Here is a 22987-nt window from a genome sequence, read left to right on the forward strand (position 1 = left end):
TCCATCCCAGAGGCTCAATTGTTTGATCCCAGGGCTCAGAGGCGTCAACAGCCTGTACCTTTGGAAAAAGACTGGGGGCTTAGCTCTGTGGTTTCAGAATCTCAGGCTCCACCAATCCCTAGCAGGGCCAGGGGCCTGGGCAGGGGCTCTGGGAGCCTGTTGCCCCCACAGCTGTTCCCTGCGCTATTTTGGTCCCCGGGGAGCTTGTCAATTCCAGGGTATTTGGACCAAAATAGCTGATAGCAGGACCATCCCCTGATGGCTCTGTGTGGACCTCCCCACGGGAAAGTTTGTAAAGTGGGTGTGGGGTAGCCAAGAGGGAACTCTCTGACAATGTCTGAGGTCCTCTCAGCCTTTGGACAGCCCTGGTCACCCACCTACCCGTCAAAGCTTGGGGTTGGTGGCAGAGGGAGGGAATAAAAATTTCTGAACATGGTTTCTTGGCTCCCTAGTCCTCCCACAGCCAGCTAGATACATAGCATCCTTTCCCATTTCACAGAAGGGGCTAACCGGGTTCAAAGAGGTGGGTTCACTGGTCCCACGCCACACAGTCTTGGACCTTGGGCCACCATGCCTCTTGTTAGACCCTCAGCGGATCCGTGCCGGCTGGATGCCAGTTCTATCACGAAGCTCAGGCCAGTATGGAAAGTGCTGACTGGTCCTGGCTGCCCTTGGGGCCACCGCGGGGGCCCTGGCAACCCAGGCTTCGCTCACTTCGCCTCACCGAGATGGGTCAACTGGAGGTGGGAGGAGGGAAGCCCTGTCACCCGGCAGCCCCTGGCGCGGCCCAGATAGCCTGTGGGGATTGTCCCGGGCGCAAAGCGAGAGTGTACCAGGTCACGCTCCCTTTGGCGAGCGGGCTGGCGAGCAGAGACCGCGCTTTGGCACCAGGCGAGCACTGGGGTGCGGGGCGCATGCCCCAGACACGCCCTATGGAAGCCGCTCTCGGGCTCAGGAACTGAACTTAGGCGTCGAGTGCCGCTGGCCAAGTCTTACTTCCCGGCCCGAGTTGGGGCCCGCGCTGGCGACAGCCGCGAGGCTACCCCGCAGCTCCCACCTCCCCCGGGATTTTCCAGCGGGTTAATTTCCTGGGCCGGTAAATCCTTTTGCGAGCGCCTGGCTGCTCCCTCCCCGCGGCTCCCTCCCGCATCCTGCCGCCGTGACTCCCCCAGCCGGCCAGCGCCGCCGCGCTCCGTCGCCCCCGCGCGCCCGGGCGCACGCCCTCCCCGCCCGCCGCCCTCCGGCTCCCGGCGCCCTGCAGCCGGGGCCCTGCTGCGCGGCCACGCGCCAGGGCTCCCCAGAGAGTCGCGTCCGTGTCGCCGCGGCCGGCCCGGTCCCTGGGCCATGCGCCCCCCCGCCGCCCCCCGCCGCCCCGCCGCGGCGCTCGGACTCTGCAGCCTCCTGCTGCTGCTGCTGCTGCTGCTGCTGCTGCTGCTGGGGCCCGGGCACGCGTGCCCCGCGGGCTGCGCCTGCACCGACCCGCACACGGTGGACTGCCGCGATCGCGGGCTGCCCAGCGTGCCAGACCCCTTTCCCCTGGACGTGCGCAAGCTGCTGGTGGCCGGCAACCGCATCCAGCAGATCCCCGAGGACTTCTTCATCTTCTACGGCGACCTGGTCTACCTGGACTTCAGGAACAACTCGCTGCGCTCGCTGGAGGAGGGCACGTTCAGCGGCTCCGCCAAGCTCGCGTTCCTGGACCTCAGCTACAACAACCTGACCCAGCTGGGCGCCGGCGCCTTCCGCTCGGCCGGGAGGCTGGTCAAGCTGAGCCTGGCCAACAACAACCTGGCCGGCGTGCACGAGGCCGCCTTCGAGACCCTGGAGTCGCTGCAGGTGCTGGAGCTCAACGACAACAACCTTCGCCGCCTCAACGTGGCGGTTCTGGACGCGCTGCCGGCGCTGCGCACCCTGCGCCTGGACGGGAACCCCTGGCTCTGCGACTGTGACTTTGCCCATCTCTTTTCCTGGATCCAGGAGAACGCGTCCAAGTTGCCCAAAGGTGAGCTGGGCAGGCTGGGCTGGCGGGAGCGGGAGCAGGAGGAGGCCACCGCAGCCGGGATTCCTGCCCGCTGGGGGGCTGAGCCCGGAAGAGGAGTCTGGGGGCTCATCAGCAAGGGACGAGGGAGAGTGGGTCTGGAGAGAGGAACTTTCCCTGATCTCTACTGGGAAAGAGGAGAGGCACACACAGGAGGGGGCTGGAGCTTCTTGACCCAGGTGCTTGTTTTTCTTTTCTTCATCAACTCACTTTCCCAAGTTTGGGACCCGCCAATTCTCCTGCCAGGTCTGTGCCCCTCTTGGTCAGATCAACTCACCAGGCCCAGGACGCCTGGGTTCCAGTTGTTTGTGGGTCCTTCCTAAGTGGAAAGCTCTCCCTCTGTGGGAAACAGCACATTTCCAGCACCTTGGAGAAGAGCCACCAGTTCTAAAGGCTGCTCAGCCTCCTTGGAGCCTAAGCCAGTGTCTCTGCTTCCCAGCTCCAATTTGCTGCTCTGTCTAAAAGGGGAGCGGAGTATTCCTGGGGAGGAATACAGGCAGCGTCAGCCAGTCATGCAGTAATGATTTATGGGTTTGTGGTTTTTTCAGCCCAGATGTGAAAAAGCCGAACAAAAATGTCACAGCTTGTTGGATCCCCTGCTCTCCTGGTGATCCTTCCAGGGCCAACCTGTATGTACCTACCCACTTGGATGTACATACCAGGAATACAGGATGCCCAGAGTTTAGGGGCTTTGGGAAGGTCGGGGGAGGGACACTAGGGCAGCGCTGAGGAGGGACGCCAGCATCCACCGGGGCAGACGTCCTCTCGCTGGATGGATTCCAGCTTGTGAGCATCGTGCCCACAGTGACCTCTGAGCCAGATCTCGCCTCTCACCTTGCCTCCAAGGCTTTAGAGGACTGGGGACCAGCACCGTAAGGCACATGTTTTAAAAGGCGATATAGGTGCAGACTTGGCTGCAGTATACCTTTTATTCCATTTACTGAGAACTCAGAGACGCTGCTCACCTGGATGCAAAGTTCCTGGGTTCACCTGTTCGTTCTGCACTGCCATTGGCACACCTGGGTATTGGGGTGGCCATTCCCCAGTAGGCCCCCCCAGCTGACATTTCACTCTGGGCTGGCTCTACCACGTACACAGATCCTGAAAAGATCTGCTCTGTGAGGTACAGAGTCCCCAGCTTTAAACTTGTCCTGTGCTCCTGCCTCGCTCCCCTGATCCACCAGAAGGCTGTGCTGGTGACAGGAGTGGGCTGTGGGGCTCGCTCGGATGGGGGCACACCGTGGTGCTGGTTGCCCTGGCCCTTCCGTTTGGTGGGCTGGCCTCGTCTGCCCCATTGCTGGTCTGCTTGGTAGAACAGGCTCCCACTCTTTCAGAGCAGGGCGAGTGCTGGGGCAGAGGTGTCAGGGTCAGTTCTGCTGAGGGCGGCCGGGTCCTTGAACAGTCCACTTACTCTTTCTGTGCATCAGTCTCCTCATCTCTAGAGCCTCCTCATCTCTAGAGATCTCCACAGAGCCTTGGATTTGAGTCTGAAGTCATGGGTTCGAGTCCTGGCTTAAAACCTGGGCTAGTCGTGGTAGTCCCTAGCTTGTTTGGGTCTCACCTTGCTTATGGGTGACGCTGTGTGGTCCATCTGGCCGAGTGGCTGGCAGCATCCAAACCAGGTAGTGTGGGAGAAGGTGGAGTGATGGGAATGGGAACAGGCCCTCCCCCAGCGTCTGTCATTCAGGGCATAAAACAGACACCAGGGGCTACATGGGCTGGGGAGAAGGAAGGAGAGGCTCTGGACAGGGCAGGCTGGGGGAGGACTGGTCTCATTCAATCAGGACGGATAGAGGCCGTGTGAGGGCACCTCCAGGACACAGTGGCAAGAGTGGCTGTGGGTCCTCCTGCCCTCATTGTGTAGCCAGAGCAGTGTCCTGACCCTGAAAACCAGAGGCCGGGTGGGTGGTGGAGGAACGGGCACAGGCCTTAAAGGGAGAGACCCGAGTTCAGGTCTGGACTCAGAGGTATAATCCTGGGTGAGGATATAATCCCCGACCTCTCTCAGCCTCAGTTTTCCTCCCTCTTAATTCAGAATGTAGTGACGACATTCTTCTCCTGCCTGCTGTGAGGTCTGAACAGACCAGCTGGGCAAGGGCTCAGCAGTGCCCAGCACCCAGTGGTGGCCCCGGGGGGGCCCCCATCACCCCTTCCTTCCTGCAGGTACACTGCTTCTTAAACACTTTAAAAACATTTGTATCAACTCATGATAGTTGTGTGTATCTGTGGGTACCCCGTGATCACGTAACACACAAGGCATAGTGGTCCTATCAGGATGATTAGCCTTTCCATCTTGAGCACTTATCATTTCTTTGTTCCGGGAAAACTTTGAATTCCTCTCTGCTAGTTCTTTATGAAATATTTAGTAGGAGCTGGGGAGGTAGCTCAGTGGTAGAGTGCTCCCCTAGCATGTGTAAGGCCCTGGGTTCGATCCTCAGCACCACATAAACATAAATAAACAAAATAAAGGTATTAAAAAAAGTGAATTACTTAATAAAATATACAGTAGGTGGTTGCAAACTCTGGCCACCCCCTGTGCTGTGGAACGCTAGAACTTACCTTTGGACAGCTGCATGGTGGTGCCCCCTATCCCTGCAGCCCCTGCCGAGCCTGCACTTTTCCCAGAGGCCAAGGTCGAGGGTGGGATCCCTGCCTCTGGCACTGATCTGTACACCATTCTTCTTACTAGACGCATGGCCTTTTTGTGCTCTCAGGCCACAAAAAAATTCTCATCTGTGAAATGGGGATGATAGGGTCGCTCTTCCCGGGGCTATTGGGAAGGTTGGGAGGATGTTATTTACCTATGAAGTGCTTGCAACAGCAGCTGGTGCCGCCCGTGCTGTCTGCTGTAACTGGGAGGCCCAGAAAAGTGGTGTGTGTGACTTACCCAAGATCTCACAGAGCTGGGGGATGCACAGATTCTTCCCCCCCCAATGTCCTCCTGGCTCCCAGCCCTGCCATGCTGACCACCCACTTTCAGCCAAAGAAAATCGGCCTTCACAGGGGACAAGCTTCAGGCCTTTCTATGCTCTGCATCTTCCAGGGGAGGGATTTCAAAGAAAGAGCAAAGAGGATCCTGTCCTCTGCCTCCCCTGCACCCTCCTCCCCCAGAGAAGCAGGAGGGAGCCGGCGCTTTCTCCCTGTGACCTTGACTAGCTCTGACAGTTGCAAAAATGTGTTCTTCTGCCAGGTAAGCCTCCCCTTGGGGCCACAGCACCGAGGGGGAGCATTTGGCCACAGAGCAAACCGGGAAGGAAGGGAAGGGCTTGGCAAGACCCTCTGGTCCCTTCTGCCCAGGCTGCGGCAGGGCAGAGTCAGAGTCCAAGGTGTGGGAAGGAACTGCCCTCCTGGAGGGAAGAGGCTCAGCGAGGCCGGTGTGCCCAAGTGCCAGTTAGCAAACCCCAACACAGCCTCGAAACAAAAACCCAGGACGCCCGATGGATGTTGAATTCCAGATAAACAACAAGCGATGTTTTAATATAAACGTATCCCGTGCAAAATTGGGGGCAGACGGATACAAAAAATTATCTGTTGTTTTTCTGGAACTCGACATTAAAGGGAGCGTCCTTCACTTTACCGAGCAGCTCTGCCACCCGGCCCTCTGGGTGTCCGTCACGTGGCAGGGTACAAATGCTGCCTCTGTGACCACAGCAGCCCTCCCTGGCAGGTTCCTTCGTCCACAGTTCACCCAATAAGGGGAAGTGGCCTCACAAGGCCCCGTGGTCAGGGGCTGAGATGGGCTTGGACTCCAGGGTGTCCAGCCCCGGGCCTGGCCTTTCTCACAGATGTGGGAAGGGAGAGTGCGACCACCCCCAGCGCGTTCGCTCCCCTGTCCTCAGCTCCCCAGAGTGACAGTGGGCTGCCTCCTCTTTCCAGCCCCAGCTCTATGCCTGGTCTGATGGTTCTCCCTTGAGGTAGCGGGGTCCCAAGCCGTTCGGGGGCAGTGGTCCCCAAGGGGACAGTGATGATCTCTCTTTAAGCAGAAAGGGCTCCAGACCTGGAGGCAGGAGTCCTTGGAAATCACTCGGGTGACCTGCCAGGGGACAGAGGGAAGGGTGGGGAGTTCTGGAGGAGACCAGGAGGCAGCAGGGATGACACTCACCGGTATGGTGCTCTTTGAGGCTGTCCCTTCACGGCAGCCCAGCAAGTGGGAAGGCGGCAAAGACACAAAGAACTGGTGCTCCAGGGTGGTTCTCAGAGCATCCACCTGGGTGAGAACCCCCTGAGCGCTTGGTTAAAATGCAGATTCTGGGGCCGAGGCTGGAGACCTGCAGGTGAACATGCCCCCACCGCCCGCGTTTCCTACGCACACACAAGCCTGAGACCTGCTCTCGCAGTGGGAAGGGCTAGTTGCTGGGTCTCTGGCTCTGCACTTCACTAGCTGTGTGACTTTGTGTAAGTTGCCAGCTGTCTCTGAGCCTCAGATTTTTCTTTTGCATTCAAATGAGTAATAGGAGGATTGGGAGGTGCCTTCCAAATCGAACACTATGTGGTTTGAAAGGGATATTATCCTGGTCCACTGGGGAGTTGGGGCCTGGGAAGGCCAGGGACCCTCTGAAGACCCCTCTGCTGGAATTCGGAAGGCTGTGGTCTCTTGTTGTGGGGAAGCAGGCGTAGCTTCTAGACCAGCTGGGACTCAGAGCTGACTGTCCAGACATGGAGGGACTTTCCCTACGCTGTCCCCAGCCTTGGTCCTGGAGCCACAGGGGGAAAAGGCCCCTAGGCTTGAGAAGTGGTAGCTGGTGGGCGTGGGGCTCCATGTGCTTTGGCTTTGAAAGTGGGTGAAGTAGGGGACATGCCCACTCCAGGCCTGAGAGAGGGGGACTGGATTCACCCAGGTGCCCTTCCCAGCCCTTGGTGGCTGGTGGGTCACAGCCTACAGCACCAGGGAAGAGATGTGAAGGGTCTTTCACCCTGTGACCTTGACACATGGAGGTGCAGTGCAGGCTTGGGAGGGGGACCTGGGCAGAACTAACAGGGCCACACGTCATGCTCTGTCTCTGCTGGCCCTGACCAGTGGGACAGCCTCCCCACAAAGATCCACCCTCAGCATCAGGTCATTCAGGGGCTGGGACCACACTAGACACTCCCTCTGGGCAGTCATTTCAGGCAGGACACACCTAGAGTCACAACTAGCCCCACCTGTTTACCTGGCTTGACTTGCGGCTGGCTGGGGGACCCACCCCCATCTCCTAGCACCTGCTTCCCAGGGCCAGAGCTGTCACATGGGTGGGGATTTCTTGTCACTGACAAAAGGAACTGTTTCTCAGCCAAGGAGACAAAGCCTGCCCTCTCCTGAAGGTCACACTGGTACTTTCTCCTTAGTGACCCCCAAGGCACTCTATTTCTTCTTCTAAGAAATAAAAGCAATTTTCGCTTCCAGATTATAAAAATAACTGGCTCCTGTAATCAAACTGGGGAATTGTAAGGGAATATCATGAAGAAAATAAAAACAAAAAATGAAAACTCAGAATCCCATCACTAATCAAGTTCTACAGTTTTCTTCTTATGCTCATAGGTATTTTAAAGCCAATTGATATTAGACTGCACATGTTCATACTTTTTTCTCTTATTGAGTTGAAATGAAAGAACTCTCGTTATAGTTCTTTGGATTTATTTCTTTGTTTGTTTATATATTTTTGGTGCTGGGGATTGAACCAGGTCCCCATGCACACTAGGCAAGCACTCTACCGCTGGGCTACATCCACAGCTCTGAAATTCAACCCCAAGAGCCCAGAGGCGAGGTTGTTTCACAGCGACACTAAACCTGCCTGCTGTGGTTAGCCAGGCAGGTTGTTCCCATGTATTTTTGTATGTAAACAGCGCAGAGCTGGGGGTCCTTATGCATGTAACTAACTTCCAGCTGTTTCTTTGGATGGAAACAGAGGGTGATGGTTCAGGCCTTTTTAAAGCTGTAGATACATTTTTGCTTGGAGAGACCATTAGCAGAGAGTCTAGGTCTCAGGAGGCTGGTCCTTAGCAGTCCTTTTGAGGAATGTTTACATTGGACACTGAAGTTCAGAGGACAGAGTGAGTGCACCTGTCATCACAGCTACTGAGAGACTAAGGCAGGAGAATCGCAAGTTCAAGGCCAATCTGGGGAACTTAGTAAGACTCTCTCAAAGTACAATTTTAGTGTTGCTTAATGGTGGGGCATTTGCCTAGCAACGCATGAGGTCCTGGGTTCAAATGCTAGCTCTGGAAAAAGAGGTTCCAGTGCTCAGAGTTCCCAGGCCCAGGACAGGAGGAGCAAGGAGCTCAGAAAAGGCCGAAGAAGGACCCCTGGGAGAACTCCTTAGAAAACACTAGAGGAAGAGACCCTCACCTCCCCCAGCTCTCTCGAGCTGTCTGCGTCCATGCACGCGGCTCCTGGAACACAAGTGTCTGCAGCAGGTGCAGCGACTTACAGTAAGTGGAGCCCAGAACTGAGGTCTGGAGCCCAAATGGCTTGACCTGTTATTGTTCTAAATGTTCCCCCAGGGGCTGGGGATAGGGCTGGGGCTGGGGCTCAGTGGTAGGGCACTTGCCTAGCATGTGTGAGGCACTGGGTTCGATTCTAAGCACCGTATGTAAATAAATAAATAAAACAAAGGTCCATCAGCAACAACAAAGTAATTTTTTAAAAAAGTTCCCCCATTGGATAACAGCACAAAGACATCTCCTGGTCACTTTAACCTGCATTACTGTTTGGCCCTGTGGACACTGCATATGTTTTTTTATTTTATTTTATTATTATTATTTGGTACCAGGGACTGAACCCAGAAGTGCTTTACCACTGAGGCACATGCTCAGCCCTTTTTATGTTTTATTTCGAGACAGGGTCTCACCCAGTTGCTTAGGGTCTCGCTGAGTTGCTGAGGCTGGCCTTGAACTTTTGATCCTCCTGCCTCAGCCTCCTGAGTTGCTGGGGTGACAGGTGTGCGCCACGGCGCCCGGCAACGCTGTGTGTGTGTGTTTATATCCCTAAGGAATCGTGTTCCCGCGCAGGGTTGGTTGAGGTCTCAGTTGCTCTTGCCAGTGGCCTCTCCCCTGCCTGTCACCTGTTTGTACATGTCCTGTGTGTCACAGGCTGCCGCGTTTTCAAATTGTCTCCGAGAGGTGAGTCACCAGAGTATCACCTTTCTTGCCTCTATTGGTGTCCAGGGGTTGGCATCAGCTTCTACGGGCACTGTGTCTGAGTTCCGGTGGAAAGCCACCTGCAGACACGACCTGAGGTGACCCCGGTGAGCCTGCCCGGTGCCCTCTGGAGAGGGCCTTTGAGTCCCGCTACTCTGCTCCCAAACCCCGGATGGTTCTAAAAAGGTTGCCTCTGTCATGTCACTCTGTCACTTAACTCCAAGGGACATCTTGTTGTTGAACAGCATGGGACGGTGGATGGACAGCCCCAGGGACACCCCGTGGAGGATTTTGCCAGTGGACTCAGATCCCAGAGGGTCTAAGCCTTCCAGCCACGTGGCCGTCTGGTCACTGCTGTCCCCCCGTCTTGTGGTCTCCAGAGTGTTCTGGGAGAAGAGGCGGCTGACGTGTCTTTTCAGCCTTCAGGTGGGCAGTGGCCGTCAGGATGCGTGGGGACTCCATGCTGTGGAGGCCGCGGGTAGTGAAGGGTCCATGCATCAAACTGTGTCCTGGACGCGACCAGCAAGAGAACGCAGCCTCCTATGCTGCCCTCGGCCCTGGAGCTGCTGACTGCTGCGCCCCCGGGTTCCTGCTCCCCTCCCCTCCCCTCCCTTGGCTCGCGCTCTTCTGATCCTCTTACCTCCCCGTCTCTGGGCTCCGGGCTGGGCCAGGAGTCCGTCCCGTGTGATCCTGGGTCCTGTTCTGCCTCTAGGTCCTCTGCTTGACCGGCAGGCCGTGTCTGGCTCTCTTTGTGTTTTAGAACAAACGCACTCCTCCTCCCTCCTGGCCACCAGAGCCCTCCTCTGTCCCTGGAGCAAGCCAAGCCCCAGCCTCTGGGCTCCTTCCCCCTCTGCCCTGGGTGTCCCGTGCCCCCTCCAGCCTCCGCCGCTGCTACAGACAGGACCACACATCCCCAGCTGCCACACCCAGGGCATGGATCAATAGCCGGTGAGCCCCGCCGAGTCAGACACCTTTGCTTCTCAAACAGAAACGGGAACCAACCTCAGGGGTGCGAGCAGACAGAAGGACATTTGTAGGCTGCAGACGTGCCACCAGGAACCTTGGTCCTGAACAGCAGTGCCCAGGGAGTCCTGGGACTGAGGCTGGGGTCCCCCCCTCTGCTGTCCAGTCTTATGGTCTTCTCTTTATCCACCGATGGGCTTTCTCTGCTTTCCTGTCCCCTTGGCAAAAACTGTACCTTCCGTCGCTGCCACCCCGCTCCACTCACGTGGGGAGCTGAGGCCGGACGAGGCTGTTCTCCTGGGACCTGTGGGAGGCTCTGTCTGGCCCCCTCCTGGAGCCGTCCCTCTCCTGGTCCATCCTACTTGGGGAATGGATGGGGTGACATTGTCCATGATGGTCCCCAGGAGCTTTTCAGTCACTGGGGTGTGGGATGGGGTGTAGGGAGTGGCGCTGAGAAGGGAGTCTGAGCAGGCCACTCCCGAGGTGTCCGGGCCACAGCTGGGCTTCCAGTGAATGGACAGATAAGTTCTCTGACACTCCTGGGCCCAGTGTCCCTTTAGTCAGATGCAGGATCATGATTTTGAGCCCTTTGAATCCGATTGGTCCCTCAGAACTGCCTCTTAGTCTAAGAGGCTCCTAGCTCTCTCAGCGTCCAGACTCCCTGCCCTTGACCTTTGTCCCATGACCAGCGCGGAGCAGGGAGAGGTGGAATGCCGGGGAGCTCCTCTGCGGGCAGCTCAGAGCTGCTGGGTGGTGTGGTGTACAAGCAGGTGACACTCCTCCCCATGGGCACCCAGACATTGGGATTTAAAAGGCACTTATGCCCAAATCCCATGGCATTTGTAGGTCTGTACGCAGCCCTGGTCTCCTGACCTCCAGGGCAAGAGTCTGCGTAGAATTGCGGACATGGCTGCGGGACGTCTGGGAAGAAGGTTGAGGCCCCTTTGAGTCACAGCTTGTGAGTAGGCACCTGAGCTCCGTGGCTGGTAGGAGGCAGCAGCTACTCTTTGCATTTGGAGAGTAAACATTTTAGGTCTTTCTGAAAATTGGTGTTTAGTTGTCAAAAATAGGGGCTTGGAAGAGTGTGGTCCCCGTCTCCAGCTGTCTGAGGGGCGGTCACTGAACACAGGAGACTTGTGAGTGGCCTCAGAAGACTCACCAGTGGTTGGAACTGCAGGCTGTCAGGACTCTGTCACCGGGCTGCTAAGGGAGGTGACCGCCACTGGAGGCGCTCCCGCAGGGACCTGGTGACCTCCGTTCAGAGTAGCTACAGAGTGCCTATGGGGGAGGTTCCTCAGGAGGCTCCAGTCCTGGTTCTGACCTTCTGGGGTCCCGTGGTTCTATCCTGGTTCTGCTGGCTGAAGGGGCAGGGCCTGCAGAGGCTCGGGGGGCTGGACCTGCCTGACGCCCGGGACAAGGGCTCCCCTCCCGCTTTCCTCCCCTCAACACAAAGCCCTTAAGCCCTGCAGCTGAGAAGAAATGAAGCCACCTGCCTTTGTCCAGCTCAGGTCTCTCTTTACTCACACCCAGCCCCTGTGGGGAACCAGGTCACCTGCCGGCCACCAGAATGGGTTTCTAAATGTGGACCATGAACATCCAGTTCACGTCCAGCTGCCCCGGGGCCAGGACACTGACCCCCAGTGGCCCTCCCTGTGGGACCATGGGACCCGGGCTTCCAGACATACCAGGGCTGTCCCATGGCCAGTGCCACCAGGCTCCTTCATTCATTCATGGATATTTGTCCTGCTTCTGCCTTGGCAGGGAGGCCGGAGTTCTGTGGAGCAGGGAGGCTCCAGGGCCTTTGTCACGTCCATTCTGCAGCCTGTCCAGTCTCATTTCAGGAACTAGAGTCCCTTAGTGGCAAGCCCACCCCTAGGGTCCATAGCACCGGCTTTCGGCTCAGATGGGGGTTGTCAGCCAAAGGTGACCTGAACGCAGTAGCGGAAACCGAGCAGACCAACGCCCCCACACACACACCGCCCCAAGCAAACCCAGCGCCAGGTGCTCAGGACACTGTAGTGAATCTGACCACAGCTCTGCCCTCTTGGAGCGAACATTCCAGAAGATTCAGAAAAGCTAAGACTGTATGTAGGGTTATCTCATCTACCCTGCTTCATTTTTAGGTAGGAAACCATGGTTCAGAGACTAAGTCACTTGCCCAAAGCCACAAAGCAAACTAGGGAAAAGCCAAGACCAGATCCTAGCCACCCCCCCCATTTCCAGGTGAACATTAGTCCCCTTATCTTGCATGGTGGCCATTAAAGGGGTCATAGCACAGTGGCTGAGAGCACGAGTTTGGGATTTAGGTTCATCACAGTTTCAATCCAGCTTCTTTAGTTGCTGGCTGTGTGAGCCTGGGTAGACTGCTTAACTTCTCTGTGCCTCAGCTTTCTCATGAATAAAACATGGATGATAATATGTGTATTGTGAGGGCCAAAGAGAGAAACCCTGGAAAGTGCCTGGCACGGTGTCTGTCACACAGGAGGCAGGTGTTGAGTGCCTTGCTGTCATTACCATGGCAGTCAGTCAGTCCACACCTCCACAGCCACTCAGGGGACCAGACACTCACTGTGAGCCAGTGTCTCAATGAGGCGTCCCCAAAGGTGAAGGGAACTGAGAGTGGACACCTGGCTCCAGGGTACAGCTCTGCCACTGGCTCTCTGTGTGTAGTCCTTTGGCTGCTGGAACAAGTCACCATGAACAGAGGAGGTTAAAATGACCACTCAGTGGCCTTGCAGGACTGGGACGTGGACGGCCACGCAGGTCTGTCAGGCTCAAATCAAACCCTCTGTGTCTGTTCACCTTTCCTGGCCTCTAGAGGCTGTCCCCGTCCTGCAGCTGCGTCCCTGTGACCTCTCCTTTGCTGACTCTGACTGCCTGGCACCCTCTCCTAGGGACCCTGTGACAATCAGCCCCCCCGGGTGACCCAGGATGGTCTCCTTCTCGAGATCCTAATAGTGACACATTTGCAGGTCCCAGGAGTGGGCTGTGGGCATCTTGGGGGCTGGTTCTGTCTGCCGAGGGAAGTTGCCTCCCTTCAGTTTTCCCACCTGTGAACCCAGAGGGGACACAAGGCTTGGGTCCCCTCCCCGCACAGCCTCCCAGGGTCCCCCTGCCATCAGCTCCCCCACAGCACCTCAGCTCTGGAACCGGTGGCCGCGGGGTCCTACCTCCAGGACCCGCCCAGACCTGCCCCTTGGTCTTGCCCAGAAGAAGGAGGTTGCTCCAAGCTGTCCCCGAGCTGCTCAGGACACGGGAACTCAGGGCCCAGGGGGACGGGCGTGCTCACGGGAAGGTGGCCCTGGAGTGCTGGGGGCAGGCCGCAGTGACGGGCACTGCTCAGCCCCAGGAGGAGGGCACTGGGGGGAGCCTCCGGGGGACAGGGGAGGGGGTGGGAGGGGGAGGTGACAGCGCCGAGTGTCTTTTTTTTTGCTTTTTGGTGCTGGATGTGGAACCCAGGGCCTCGGCCCTGCTAGGCCAGCGCTCTGCCCTGAGCGTCCGCCCGCCCCGCGTGCCATCTTTTATGATCAGATAGGGTGGATCTGCTGTGCGTCGGCTTGTCCACATCTTGAGATCTCCTGGGTCTAGAACGTCAGGGGCACAAACACAGCCACACACGTCCTGCGTGTGCTGGGGAGAGTGCATGGGTTGCTGGATCATCACAGGGCTTTCAGAACAAGTTTTTTTTTTTTCATTAAAAAAATAACACTGGACACTATCCCTTATACCTGTAATCCCAGCGACTCAGGAGGCTGAAGCAGGAGGATCACAAGTTCAAAGCCAGCCTCAGCAACTTAGCAAGGCCGTAAACAACTTAGCAAGACCCTGTCTCAAAAAAAATAAAATAAAATAAAATAAAAAGACTAGACTACTGGGCACAATGACACATGCCTATAATCCTAGCAACTCAGGAGACTGAGGCAGGAGGTTTGCAAGTTCAAAGCCAGCCTCAGCAACTCAGTGACCCTAAGCAGCTTAGTGAGACCCTGTCTCAAAATTAAAATAAATAAATAAATAAATAAAAGGGGCTGGTTTATGTATAGCTAATAAGAACAAATTTAATTTTTTTTTTAAAAAAAAAGGGCTTGGGATGTGGCTCAGTGGTTAAGCCCCTGGGTTCAATCCCTAGTACCCCATGAGACCGGGTCCGTACTTGGAATGGAATATTACCTAGCCCTAAAGAGGAAGGAGATCCTGCCACATGCTCTGATGTGGATGGATCCTCAGGACATTGGCTGAGTGTAGTAAGCCAGTCACAAAAGGACAAGTCGTGTAGGGCTCCACCTTTATGAAGTCCCTAAAGTAGTCCCATTCATAGAAATAGAAAGTAGACTGGTGGCTGCAGGGCTTAGGAGAGGGGGGGAGGCCTGGTTGTTTAAGGGGGACAGAGCTTGAGTCTGGGGGATGGAAAGCACACAGTGGTGCATGCCAGGAATCCCAGCAGCTTGGGAGGCTGAGGCAGGAGGATCATTTGAGCCCAGGAGTTCAAGGCTAGCCTGGGTGACCCAGGGAGCCGCTGGTTCAAGGGGAAAAAAAAGAAAAGACAAGAAAGAGCCTGGCTGTGTCTCCTTCCCAGCAGGCTGCAGTCGGCCGGCTCCTCCTCGTGGGGCTCCCCGCGCATCTGTGCTGTCACCCACATCCCCGGCTTCTGTCCCTTGGATTCTAGCAGCATCCACCCAAAGTGTCACTAGACATTAACAAACGTCCCCCGAGGGGCAGTCACTGCAGTTCAGAACCACTGCTCCACGTGGTCCTAGAGGGTCCTGAAGGAGCCGGTGACTGGGAGGGATCTGACACAGTCCTGATCCAGGACAGCATCAGGGGAGGGGGCCGCAGTCCCACACACCCCCTCCACCCTAGGTACCCGGCCTGTCTTCTCTCCAGCATACCCGCAAGCCCTCCTCTGAAGACAAGCTGGGGACATTAGGTGATTGGAAGGGCAGAGCTGTGTCTGAGCCCTCTGATGGCCACCAGGACCCCTGGGAGCCACCAGACTCCCAAGCTGCCTCAGAGTTCCCCATACCAGTCTTGCCAGAAGGTTCCCTGCCACAAGGTCCCCATAGTCACTTGGCACAGGTTGGCACCCTACTCAGCCCAGTCCCCCACGCAGGGAGATTGGCAGTGGTCAGGATGGAGGGGTCAGGTGCGGCCTGGACTTACGGTGGACCAGGTGGTGGTGGTGTGACAGAGACCACCTAGTGGTGGCGGTGGACCTGGGGAGGTGGACAACATGGCGATGGTGGCAGTGAGGGTCAGGACGGTGGCTTTGATGGTGATGTTGGTGGCAATGGTGGAAACTCCAGAGAATCCCACTTTAGCCCTCGTGACTGTCCCGGCTCAGACCCTGCCGGGGCGGAGACACACGAGGACACCCACATGGGGTCTCCCGGGCTTGGGGTAGGACTGAGGTCAGGGTGGGGGCCAGGCTGCAGGGCCGGGTCTGCAGAGCAGGGCGCGTGGGGCGAGCCCTTGACCCGATGCTGCGGAGATGGCCTCCTCTTCATGAAATCAGCTTATTACTTAATCAGCCCAAGCGTCTGCCGGCTGAGATGGGGAGGGTGATTGGGAATTTTCCTCCTGTGAGGCGGCGGATATTTAATGAAAGTGACGGTGGAGAACAAAGGTCAGCACTATCGGAAATTAGAGGCAGCCTTCCCTGGCACCCCCACCCCCAAGCAGAAGCAGGAGTCTCCTTGTGCAGGATTCCTCTGCAGCACGAAGCGGCTGCTGCTGCAGCCACAGCACACACACCTTCTCCAGTTGCTCAGACTGGATTTAGAAGCTGGTGCCTGGAAAGAACACGAAACAGGGAATCAGGGATCTGTGCTCCGGTCCAGCTGCCAGGTGACCTTGGACAAATTCCCTGACTGCTCTGGGCCTCCCTGTAAAAACAAAAACAAACAAAACCAAAAACAGAAAGGCAGGCAGGGAGGGTGGGGAAGGGGGTTTCACCTGCACAGGCTGCGTCACTTTGGCCAAGGGAGCGGCAGGCAGAAGATGTGATTGGGAGGTGTAAACTCCTGCCAAGAGCAGGAACTAGTGTCCAGGGGTCCCAGGAGAAGCTTCTGGGTCCATCCTTCTTCCAGGATGAGCCCACCGTTCCTGGGAGTGGGCAGTGGAGGAAGGGCCTGGGTCAACACACTCCCTGCCCAAGCCCTTCTTGCCACCAGGCCCTTCTCACACCTGGGGAAGACTTGCCAAGGTCACAGCACAGGTCTCCGGCAGGCAGTTCACAGAAATAACCTGTGAAGCTGGGGACAGTGGCACACACCTGTAATCCCAGTGACTCAGGAGGCTGAGGCAGGAGGATTGCAAGTTCAAGGCCAGCCTCAGCTACTTAGTAAGACCCTGTCTCAAAATAAAACATAAAAAGTTCTGGGGATAGGACTCAGTGGTTAAGCCCCCACTGGGTTCAATCTCTGGTTCCAAAAAAAAGTGGTCTTTTGTTGCATGGCAAGGTGCTCTCCATGTGGTCCAGCACAGTGGAGGAGGCTCTTTCTCCTTGCAGATTTTTGGAGACATACGCTCAGAAACAAACCTAGAAGGGCACAGAGCAGCTTGTTAACCGCGTGTTCATGGGCTTCTTTTATCCCCTTTCTGCTTTCTCGGTGTGGGGACAGCCTTTGCCACACATGTTTAAGGACACCAGTGCTTACCGGGGGCTGCTGTTGGTCAGGGTGGGACTGTCCCAGGAGCGCAGCTCAGGGAAAGGCCCCGAGATCTCCCTGACCGCAGGCTGCTCGTTGGCGAGGGGCCGGTCGGGGCGCAAGAGATTAATCTCAATCTACCATCTGCTGTGTCACCATCTATTTATGGAGGGTGGCAGCTCGTCAGCCTCTCAGCTCAGGTGTCAGCTGCAGGGACAAGTCATCAGTCAAGGGGAGCGAGCCTGGCCTGGGGTGACAGGCAGGACCCTCGCAGGGGTGAGGCCCCATCTCCCCTGAGTGTGCCCTGGCGGAGAAGCTGGGTGGTTCTAAAGGGAGGGAGCCGTGGGCCTGTCCCTCCTGGGCCTGGGCCAGACGGAGCCCACTGTGGCTCTGGTGGACGTGGGCTGGAGGGGGACCCATGTGAAGGCCGAGGTGGGGAGCTGAGCCCACCAGGGGGGGCCTGCCATGGGGCTGTCGCCCAGGAGGGGAGGCGGGCCGAGCTGCCTCATTCCCACTGCCTCCCAGGACCCTCAAGCCACTATGCACGGGGCTAGGACAGCTGGGCAGCGTTAGGTGATTTGGGGCAGAGGGACAGAGAGTGACAGGACAGGGGTCCAGCTTGTCCTTGAACTCCTCTGAAGTCTAGGCAGCAGCTCGGGCCACAGGAAGCCGGAGGACGTCAGGCAATTTGCAGAACAGACGAGGCTGGAGCCGGAGGCGCAGAACAGAACCAGGTGGCTCAGGGGGCCCAGGAAACAGACCCCACTGGAGAGCTCTCTGGGGTGCGGCTGAATGGGCCCCGCCAGGGCTGCGTCCAGTGCACCCGCGATTCTGTCCTGACACAAGAGATGCAGGTCCCCGGCTGGCCACAGCCAGGAAAGGGCTGTGTGCTGTATGAAGGTTGCCTCAAAACATGCTCAATGGGGAGAGTGGTGACTGTCCCCAAGGGACACCTCCCAGTGAGGAGAGATGGAGGGTGAGAAGCCAAAGGGTCAGGGGGGGACTATCACATAGATGTCCCTTGTAGCGGGGTCAATTGGGTGTCCCCCAGAAAGATTCACTCGGGTTTTAACTTCTGGCACCCGAGACACCCGCGAAGGTGACCTTATTTGGAAAGTCTTTGCAGATGTAATTAAAGTGAAGAGTCTGGAGAGGAGCTCATCCCGGGCTCAGGGAAGGGCTGCCGAAATCCAGCGACAGGTGGCCTCTAAGAGGAAGGCTGGGGGAGAGAAAAGAAGGCCATGTGGAGCCGAGGGGCGGCAGAGGAGGGCGGTGAGGCCACGAGCCAAGGACCGTCTGGGGCACCAGGAGGTGGAGGAGGCGGGGAAGCTCCCTCCGCCCCGACTGTCACAGGATCTAGCTCTGCTGACAGCTCCATTCCAATTTCAGGACTCTGGCCTACAGAGGCCTTAGGCCACTGGCTTGTGACAATTTGTTACCTAAGAATCAAATAGAACCTTCAGAAAAACCCGTTAGTGCTCCGGGTGCTGTGAGCCAGGGCCACCACCGGGGGCAGCATGGTCCAAACCAGCTCTGCCAGGTGAGGATGCTGCCCGTCCTGCTGCAATCCGGTGCCCCCTGGGTCCTGCCTCCCGGAATAACTTGAGCAAGCAGGGGAGAGAGGCTTCGGGCCATTATTCCAAGTGGACAACTTTAAGTAAGGAACACACCTGTTCCATCCCTTTATCTGTGACCCAGGGTCCCCCATAGTGCCAGCTGCAGAGTTTATTTTGCAAATTGCAGGGACAAAGGCAGCTCAGAGAGGCGGGATGTGCGGAGGCTGCAGGAGGGTCAGGTGCTTTGTTCCCATCCACCTGCCTCCAAAGAGCAAGGAGAATTCCCACCTCCCAGGAGGGAAAGGCGTCCTCCTCCTCCTGCTGACCAAGCTGGGGAAGAGCTTCTCTCCTCAAAGGAGGAGACCCGTCTGCAGGGAAGGTGGCCTGGGGAGCCACGTGCTCTGAGCCTGTCTTTATTTGTAGGTTCATTCACAAACGCTGTTTGCGAGCTCTAAGTCCCGGAATGCAGCAAGGGGGTGAGGTGACATTTGAGTGGGACTTGAAGGGAGGTGGGACCTAAACACATGCAGGGATGTGGGTGGCGTGGAAAATAAAGCCAGGTTGGGGGTGGGGATGGAGAACAAGGGGAGGTCGGGAGAGTGGCTGCTTTAGATGGGGGAGAGGAGGCCTCGTCCATAAGGTGACATATGAACAGAGACCTGAAGAAAGTGGGGTGCACCCAGGCACAGTGGCGCACACCAGTAATCCCAGCCACTCGGGAGGCTGAGGCAGGAGGATCACAAGTTTGAGGCCAGCACGGGCAACTAAAAACCAAAAACGGCTGAGGATATAGCTCCGTGGTGGGGAGCCCTGATACATAAAATAAAATAAAATAAAATAAAATAGTGTGTCAGGTGAGGGAGCAGGTACAAAGGCCCTGAGGCAGTCCTCTGATTGTGGAGTTTGAGGAACAGCAAACAAGGTGACATGGAGGGGTTTGGGGATGGAGGTGGGGATTGTGGATTTCATTTTGAGAGGAGGGATGGGGAGCCCCCGGGGGTTTGGTGTTGAGCAGAGGGTGACAAGGATGTAGGTTTCTCTGTAAAAGATCCATTTCCCAGGGGAAATTGGGGCAGTCTCCAAGATAGAGGCTGGAAGGCAGCTCGAGGCTCTTACAGTCCTCCCCAGGAGAGGGTCCAGTGGCTCACCCCCCTTTTCCTGAATCCCAGATTCTCCTTCATTCATTCTTTTTCAGTTCTTAGATTCAGGGAGGGGGCTGTTATCAATTGCTCTTATTTTTTTTTTTCACAAATTATCTGCAATAAATAGGAGGGTACCTCGCACCTGGGACGAGCTTCCATGAAGAAGGCAAGAAATCATAAAAAAATGGTGGTTCCCAATGTCTCTTCCACTAAGAACCCATGGTATCAGTGGGTCTCAATCCCAGGTCTGAAAGAGCTTTCTACAAACCAACTGCAGGGTTGGCAGCTAGCCGGGAGCCGGCCACGGGCGGGCGGTGCTGCTGACACACCAGGCCTCACCCACACTCCAGCCCACCTCCAGCTCCCAGCGGGAAGGCCTCCCAGGATCCTGTCACCTGGGCTGCTTGACTTGATCTGGATTTTCTCATTCCTGCAGCGTACCCTGACTGCTGGGAGACCCAGGCCCCCCGGGAGAGGGGGTCAGACTTGGAGGAGGTCTGTCAAGGGAAGGGGGAGCCCGGGAGCCACCTGGACAGGCTTCCCAGAGGAGGTGTTCTCTGAGCTGAGCGCTAAACATGAGTTCACACTTTCTCTGTAAAGGACCAGGTAGTCACTACTTAGGGTATGTGCCTTGTCACAGCTATTCCACTCGGCTGTTGGCGGTGAAAAGCAGCCATGAGGAACCCACCCAACCTGGCTGTGCACCAAGAAGGTTATTTACAAAATGTGGGGAGAGGGGCAGGAAGGAGGATGTGTCTATGGGCTGTTCTTTGTTGTCGTTGGTTTGTTTTCCAGATATCTTTGTTTTATCAACAAATAACAGTGTCTATTTCTAGGAAACAATGTGACATTTGATCTATGTGTACTTTGCACAGCTGAAGAGGTGGCTTGGGGAAGGGCAAGGAAAGTCAAGCAGGGACACTCCAGGGACCCCCGCACCCCATGCGGACAGCCTCAGGGCCTCCAAGCCTCCCACCTCTCCTCCCAGCTCCTCCTCTCCCATGCCACCCTCCTCTTCTATCTGGGAGTGTGTCTGCCCAGGTCCTGCCACCTTTGCTGTTGGAGGCCAGGGTGACTGTGCCTCCCGCCTTGCTCCCTCCCTCCCTCCTGCTCTTACCTCTCCTCTCTCTCCCTCCTTCATGGCGCCCAAAGGGAAGACACACCTGTGTGTGTGATGCATGAACGCAGGGAACCGCCCAGTAACCCACATCTACTCAGTGGCCACGAGCAGCCGGCCACAGACCCGGGTCTTACCACGGCAGACACGTGGCTCGTCCCACGTTTCTGGAGGTTGCAACCCGAGATCAGGATGCCGGCAAAGCGGGGCCCCGGGGAAAGCTCTCTTCCTGGTTTGCAGAAGGTTGGCTTCTCAGTGTGTCCTCCCATGGCAGAGAGATAGACAGACAGACACACAGAAAGACAGAGGAAGAGAAAGGGACAGACAGAGGGACAGCTCTGTGCCTGTCCTCATGGGGGCTCTAACCTCATCATGGGGTCCCCCCCTCCTGCCTCATGTAACCCTAGGCACTTCCCAAAGGCCAGTCCCCCAACACCATCACTTTGGGGGTCAGGGCTTCCACCTATGGGTCTTGGGGGGACACAAATTGTGACATCGTGAAATACGTTTTTTATCTTACTCCTCATTTCCTGGCACACAACCCCTAAAATCTGTGGCATCTCTGAAGCCAGAGATTCTTTTTCGATGCTAATGGTAGCTGCAGGATGGGGACTGGTCCCTGGGAAAAGTCCAGGGTTGGAACTTTGAGTCCCATCCCCCAGCCCCTGGGGAGGGGAGAGGGGCTGAAGGTCAAGTTGATCGCCAGTGGCCAATGCTTTAATCCATCTCGGCCTCCGAGATGAAGCCGCCACAAAGCCCCAAAGGTCAGGGTTCAGGTAACGGAACAGGTGAGGGCTCTGGAGAGGGTGCCCCCACCTCCCTCCCCGCATCTCTGCATCTGCATCCTTCGTCAAACCCTTTATAGTGAGCGGGTAAATCAGTTTCCTGGGTTCTCAAGCAAATTAGTCCAGCTAGAGGAGGGGGTTCCGGGAGCCCCCATTCCCAGCCGGTCTGTGGGCAGCACAGGGAGAGCAACCTGGCCTTGAGATGGCACCGGAGTCAGGGCCGACCTGGGCACCAAGCCTCAACCCTGGGACCTGCTGCCACCTCCGGGAAGGTAGCGTCAGAACTGAACTGGGTTTGAGGACAGGCCAGCTGATGTCCACTGCAGAATCACAGCCTGCTGGCCGGGAGAAGCCCCTGAGTGTCCCAGGTCACAGAAGCCTTTTGTAACGGTGCAGAGAGAGCGGGAAAAGTTCATTTTCCCCTGTACATAAGCATTCAGTCCCTGAGAGCCACCTGCTTAGCAGAGCGGTCAGTTTCAAGCAGGGAGCTTTGTCTGCTCCCATCAAGGGACACTGGCACTCTGGTTGGGGCTGCTGTGGCATCTGGGGGGTAAGGGGCAGGGATGCTGCTAAGCTTCCTGCAGTGCATGGGACAGTGCCCCCAGACCAAGATGCCTCCTGCCCTCAAGGTTAGCAGTGGGGGGTCAAGCAACCCAAGATCCTGCAGGAGAGCAGGAGGAGACCCCAGCGTCAGAGACCCCAGCTCCAGAGTTCTGCAGTCAGTCTGGGTGCCTTTGCAGATGGCTCTAGGAGCCGCCCCCTGCCCCCCTCTGCTGGGCCATCTACTGGGTGACTCTCTTTGTCCAGCTCATCTTATTTCTCTGCCCTTTGTGAGCCACAGAAAGCCATTAAGTCAGTGCATCTTATCACGATAGCCACACAGGGCACCGGCCCGGCCGGCTGGTCCCCATGGGGGGTGGGGGCTTACGTGGCATTTTCTGAACAGGCCCTTTTCTCCCAGCCACAGAGAATGTGAGGTGACATTTCGAAAACCGTCGCTTTGTAAAAATGCCAGGACGGATCTCAAGCCACAGGGAACACTGTGGAAATCAGAGGGGACTCCAGGAGTCCAAGGCCAGCTCAAGTCGGAGCCCAAGAGTGGGTGCCCCGGGCTTTGAGGCTGCTCACGGAGGAGGAGGATTTCCAGGAAGATCCCCCAGCTAAATCATGACCTGATATGAGCGGAGGCTGCAAGGGATCTCCCGCTCCAGCACTTGCCAGGGCCTCACGCCTCCCACTGCCGTCCCTCGCATCTGACCTCCTGGCACCCCTGGCTAGGGTGGGCTGTTAGGAGGGAGGCGACTGGTTTCCACTGAGGAAACCAGTGTCTTCAAGGGACCCCCAACACACTGCCTCAGGGCTCGTCTGTGTTATTCAGAAACATTTAAAACGCTCTGAAGTAGGCTTACGATGGGTTTCTTTTTCTTTTTCTGCTTTTTCCTTTTGGTACTGGGGATGGAACCCAGGGGGTCTCTACCACGGGCCACGTCCCCAGCCCTTTTTATTTTTTATTGTGAGACGGGTTCTCACTAAGTTACCGAGGGCCTCCCTAATCTGCTGGGGCTGACCTCGAACTTGTGATCCTCCTGCCTTAGTCTCCAGTGTTGCTGTGATGACAGGCGG

At 56.8% G+C, this 22987-nt stretch overlaps 1 protein-coding gene across 1 annotated transcript in view; it reads left to right on the top strand.

The window, feature by feature from the left end:
* The first annotated feature begins 1344 nt into the window (after positions 1 to 1344).
* Positions 1345 to 22987, top strand: part of Lrrc38 (leucine rich repeat containing 38) — a 33435-nt gene continuing 11792 nt past the window's right edge. Inside the window, exon 1 of the mRNA XM_046418884.2 lies at positions 1345 to 2002. Coding sequence (XP_046274840.1) covers positions 1345 to 2002 — 658 coding nt within the window. The remainder of the gene's footprint in view (positions 2003 to 22987) is intronic.

Source organism: Marmota monax, unplaced genomic scaffold (genome assembly GCF_021218885.2).
Source record: "Marmota monax isolate L192 unplaced genomic scaffold, Marmota_monax_Labrador192_F-V1.1 WCK01_AAM20220418_F8-fsc00008, whole genome shotgun sequence".
Taxonomy (NCBI): domain Eukaryota; kingdom Metazoa; phylum Chordata; class Mammalia; order Rodentia; family Sciuridae; genus Marmota; species Marmota monax.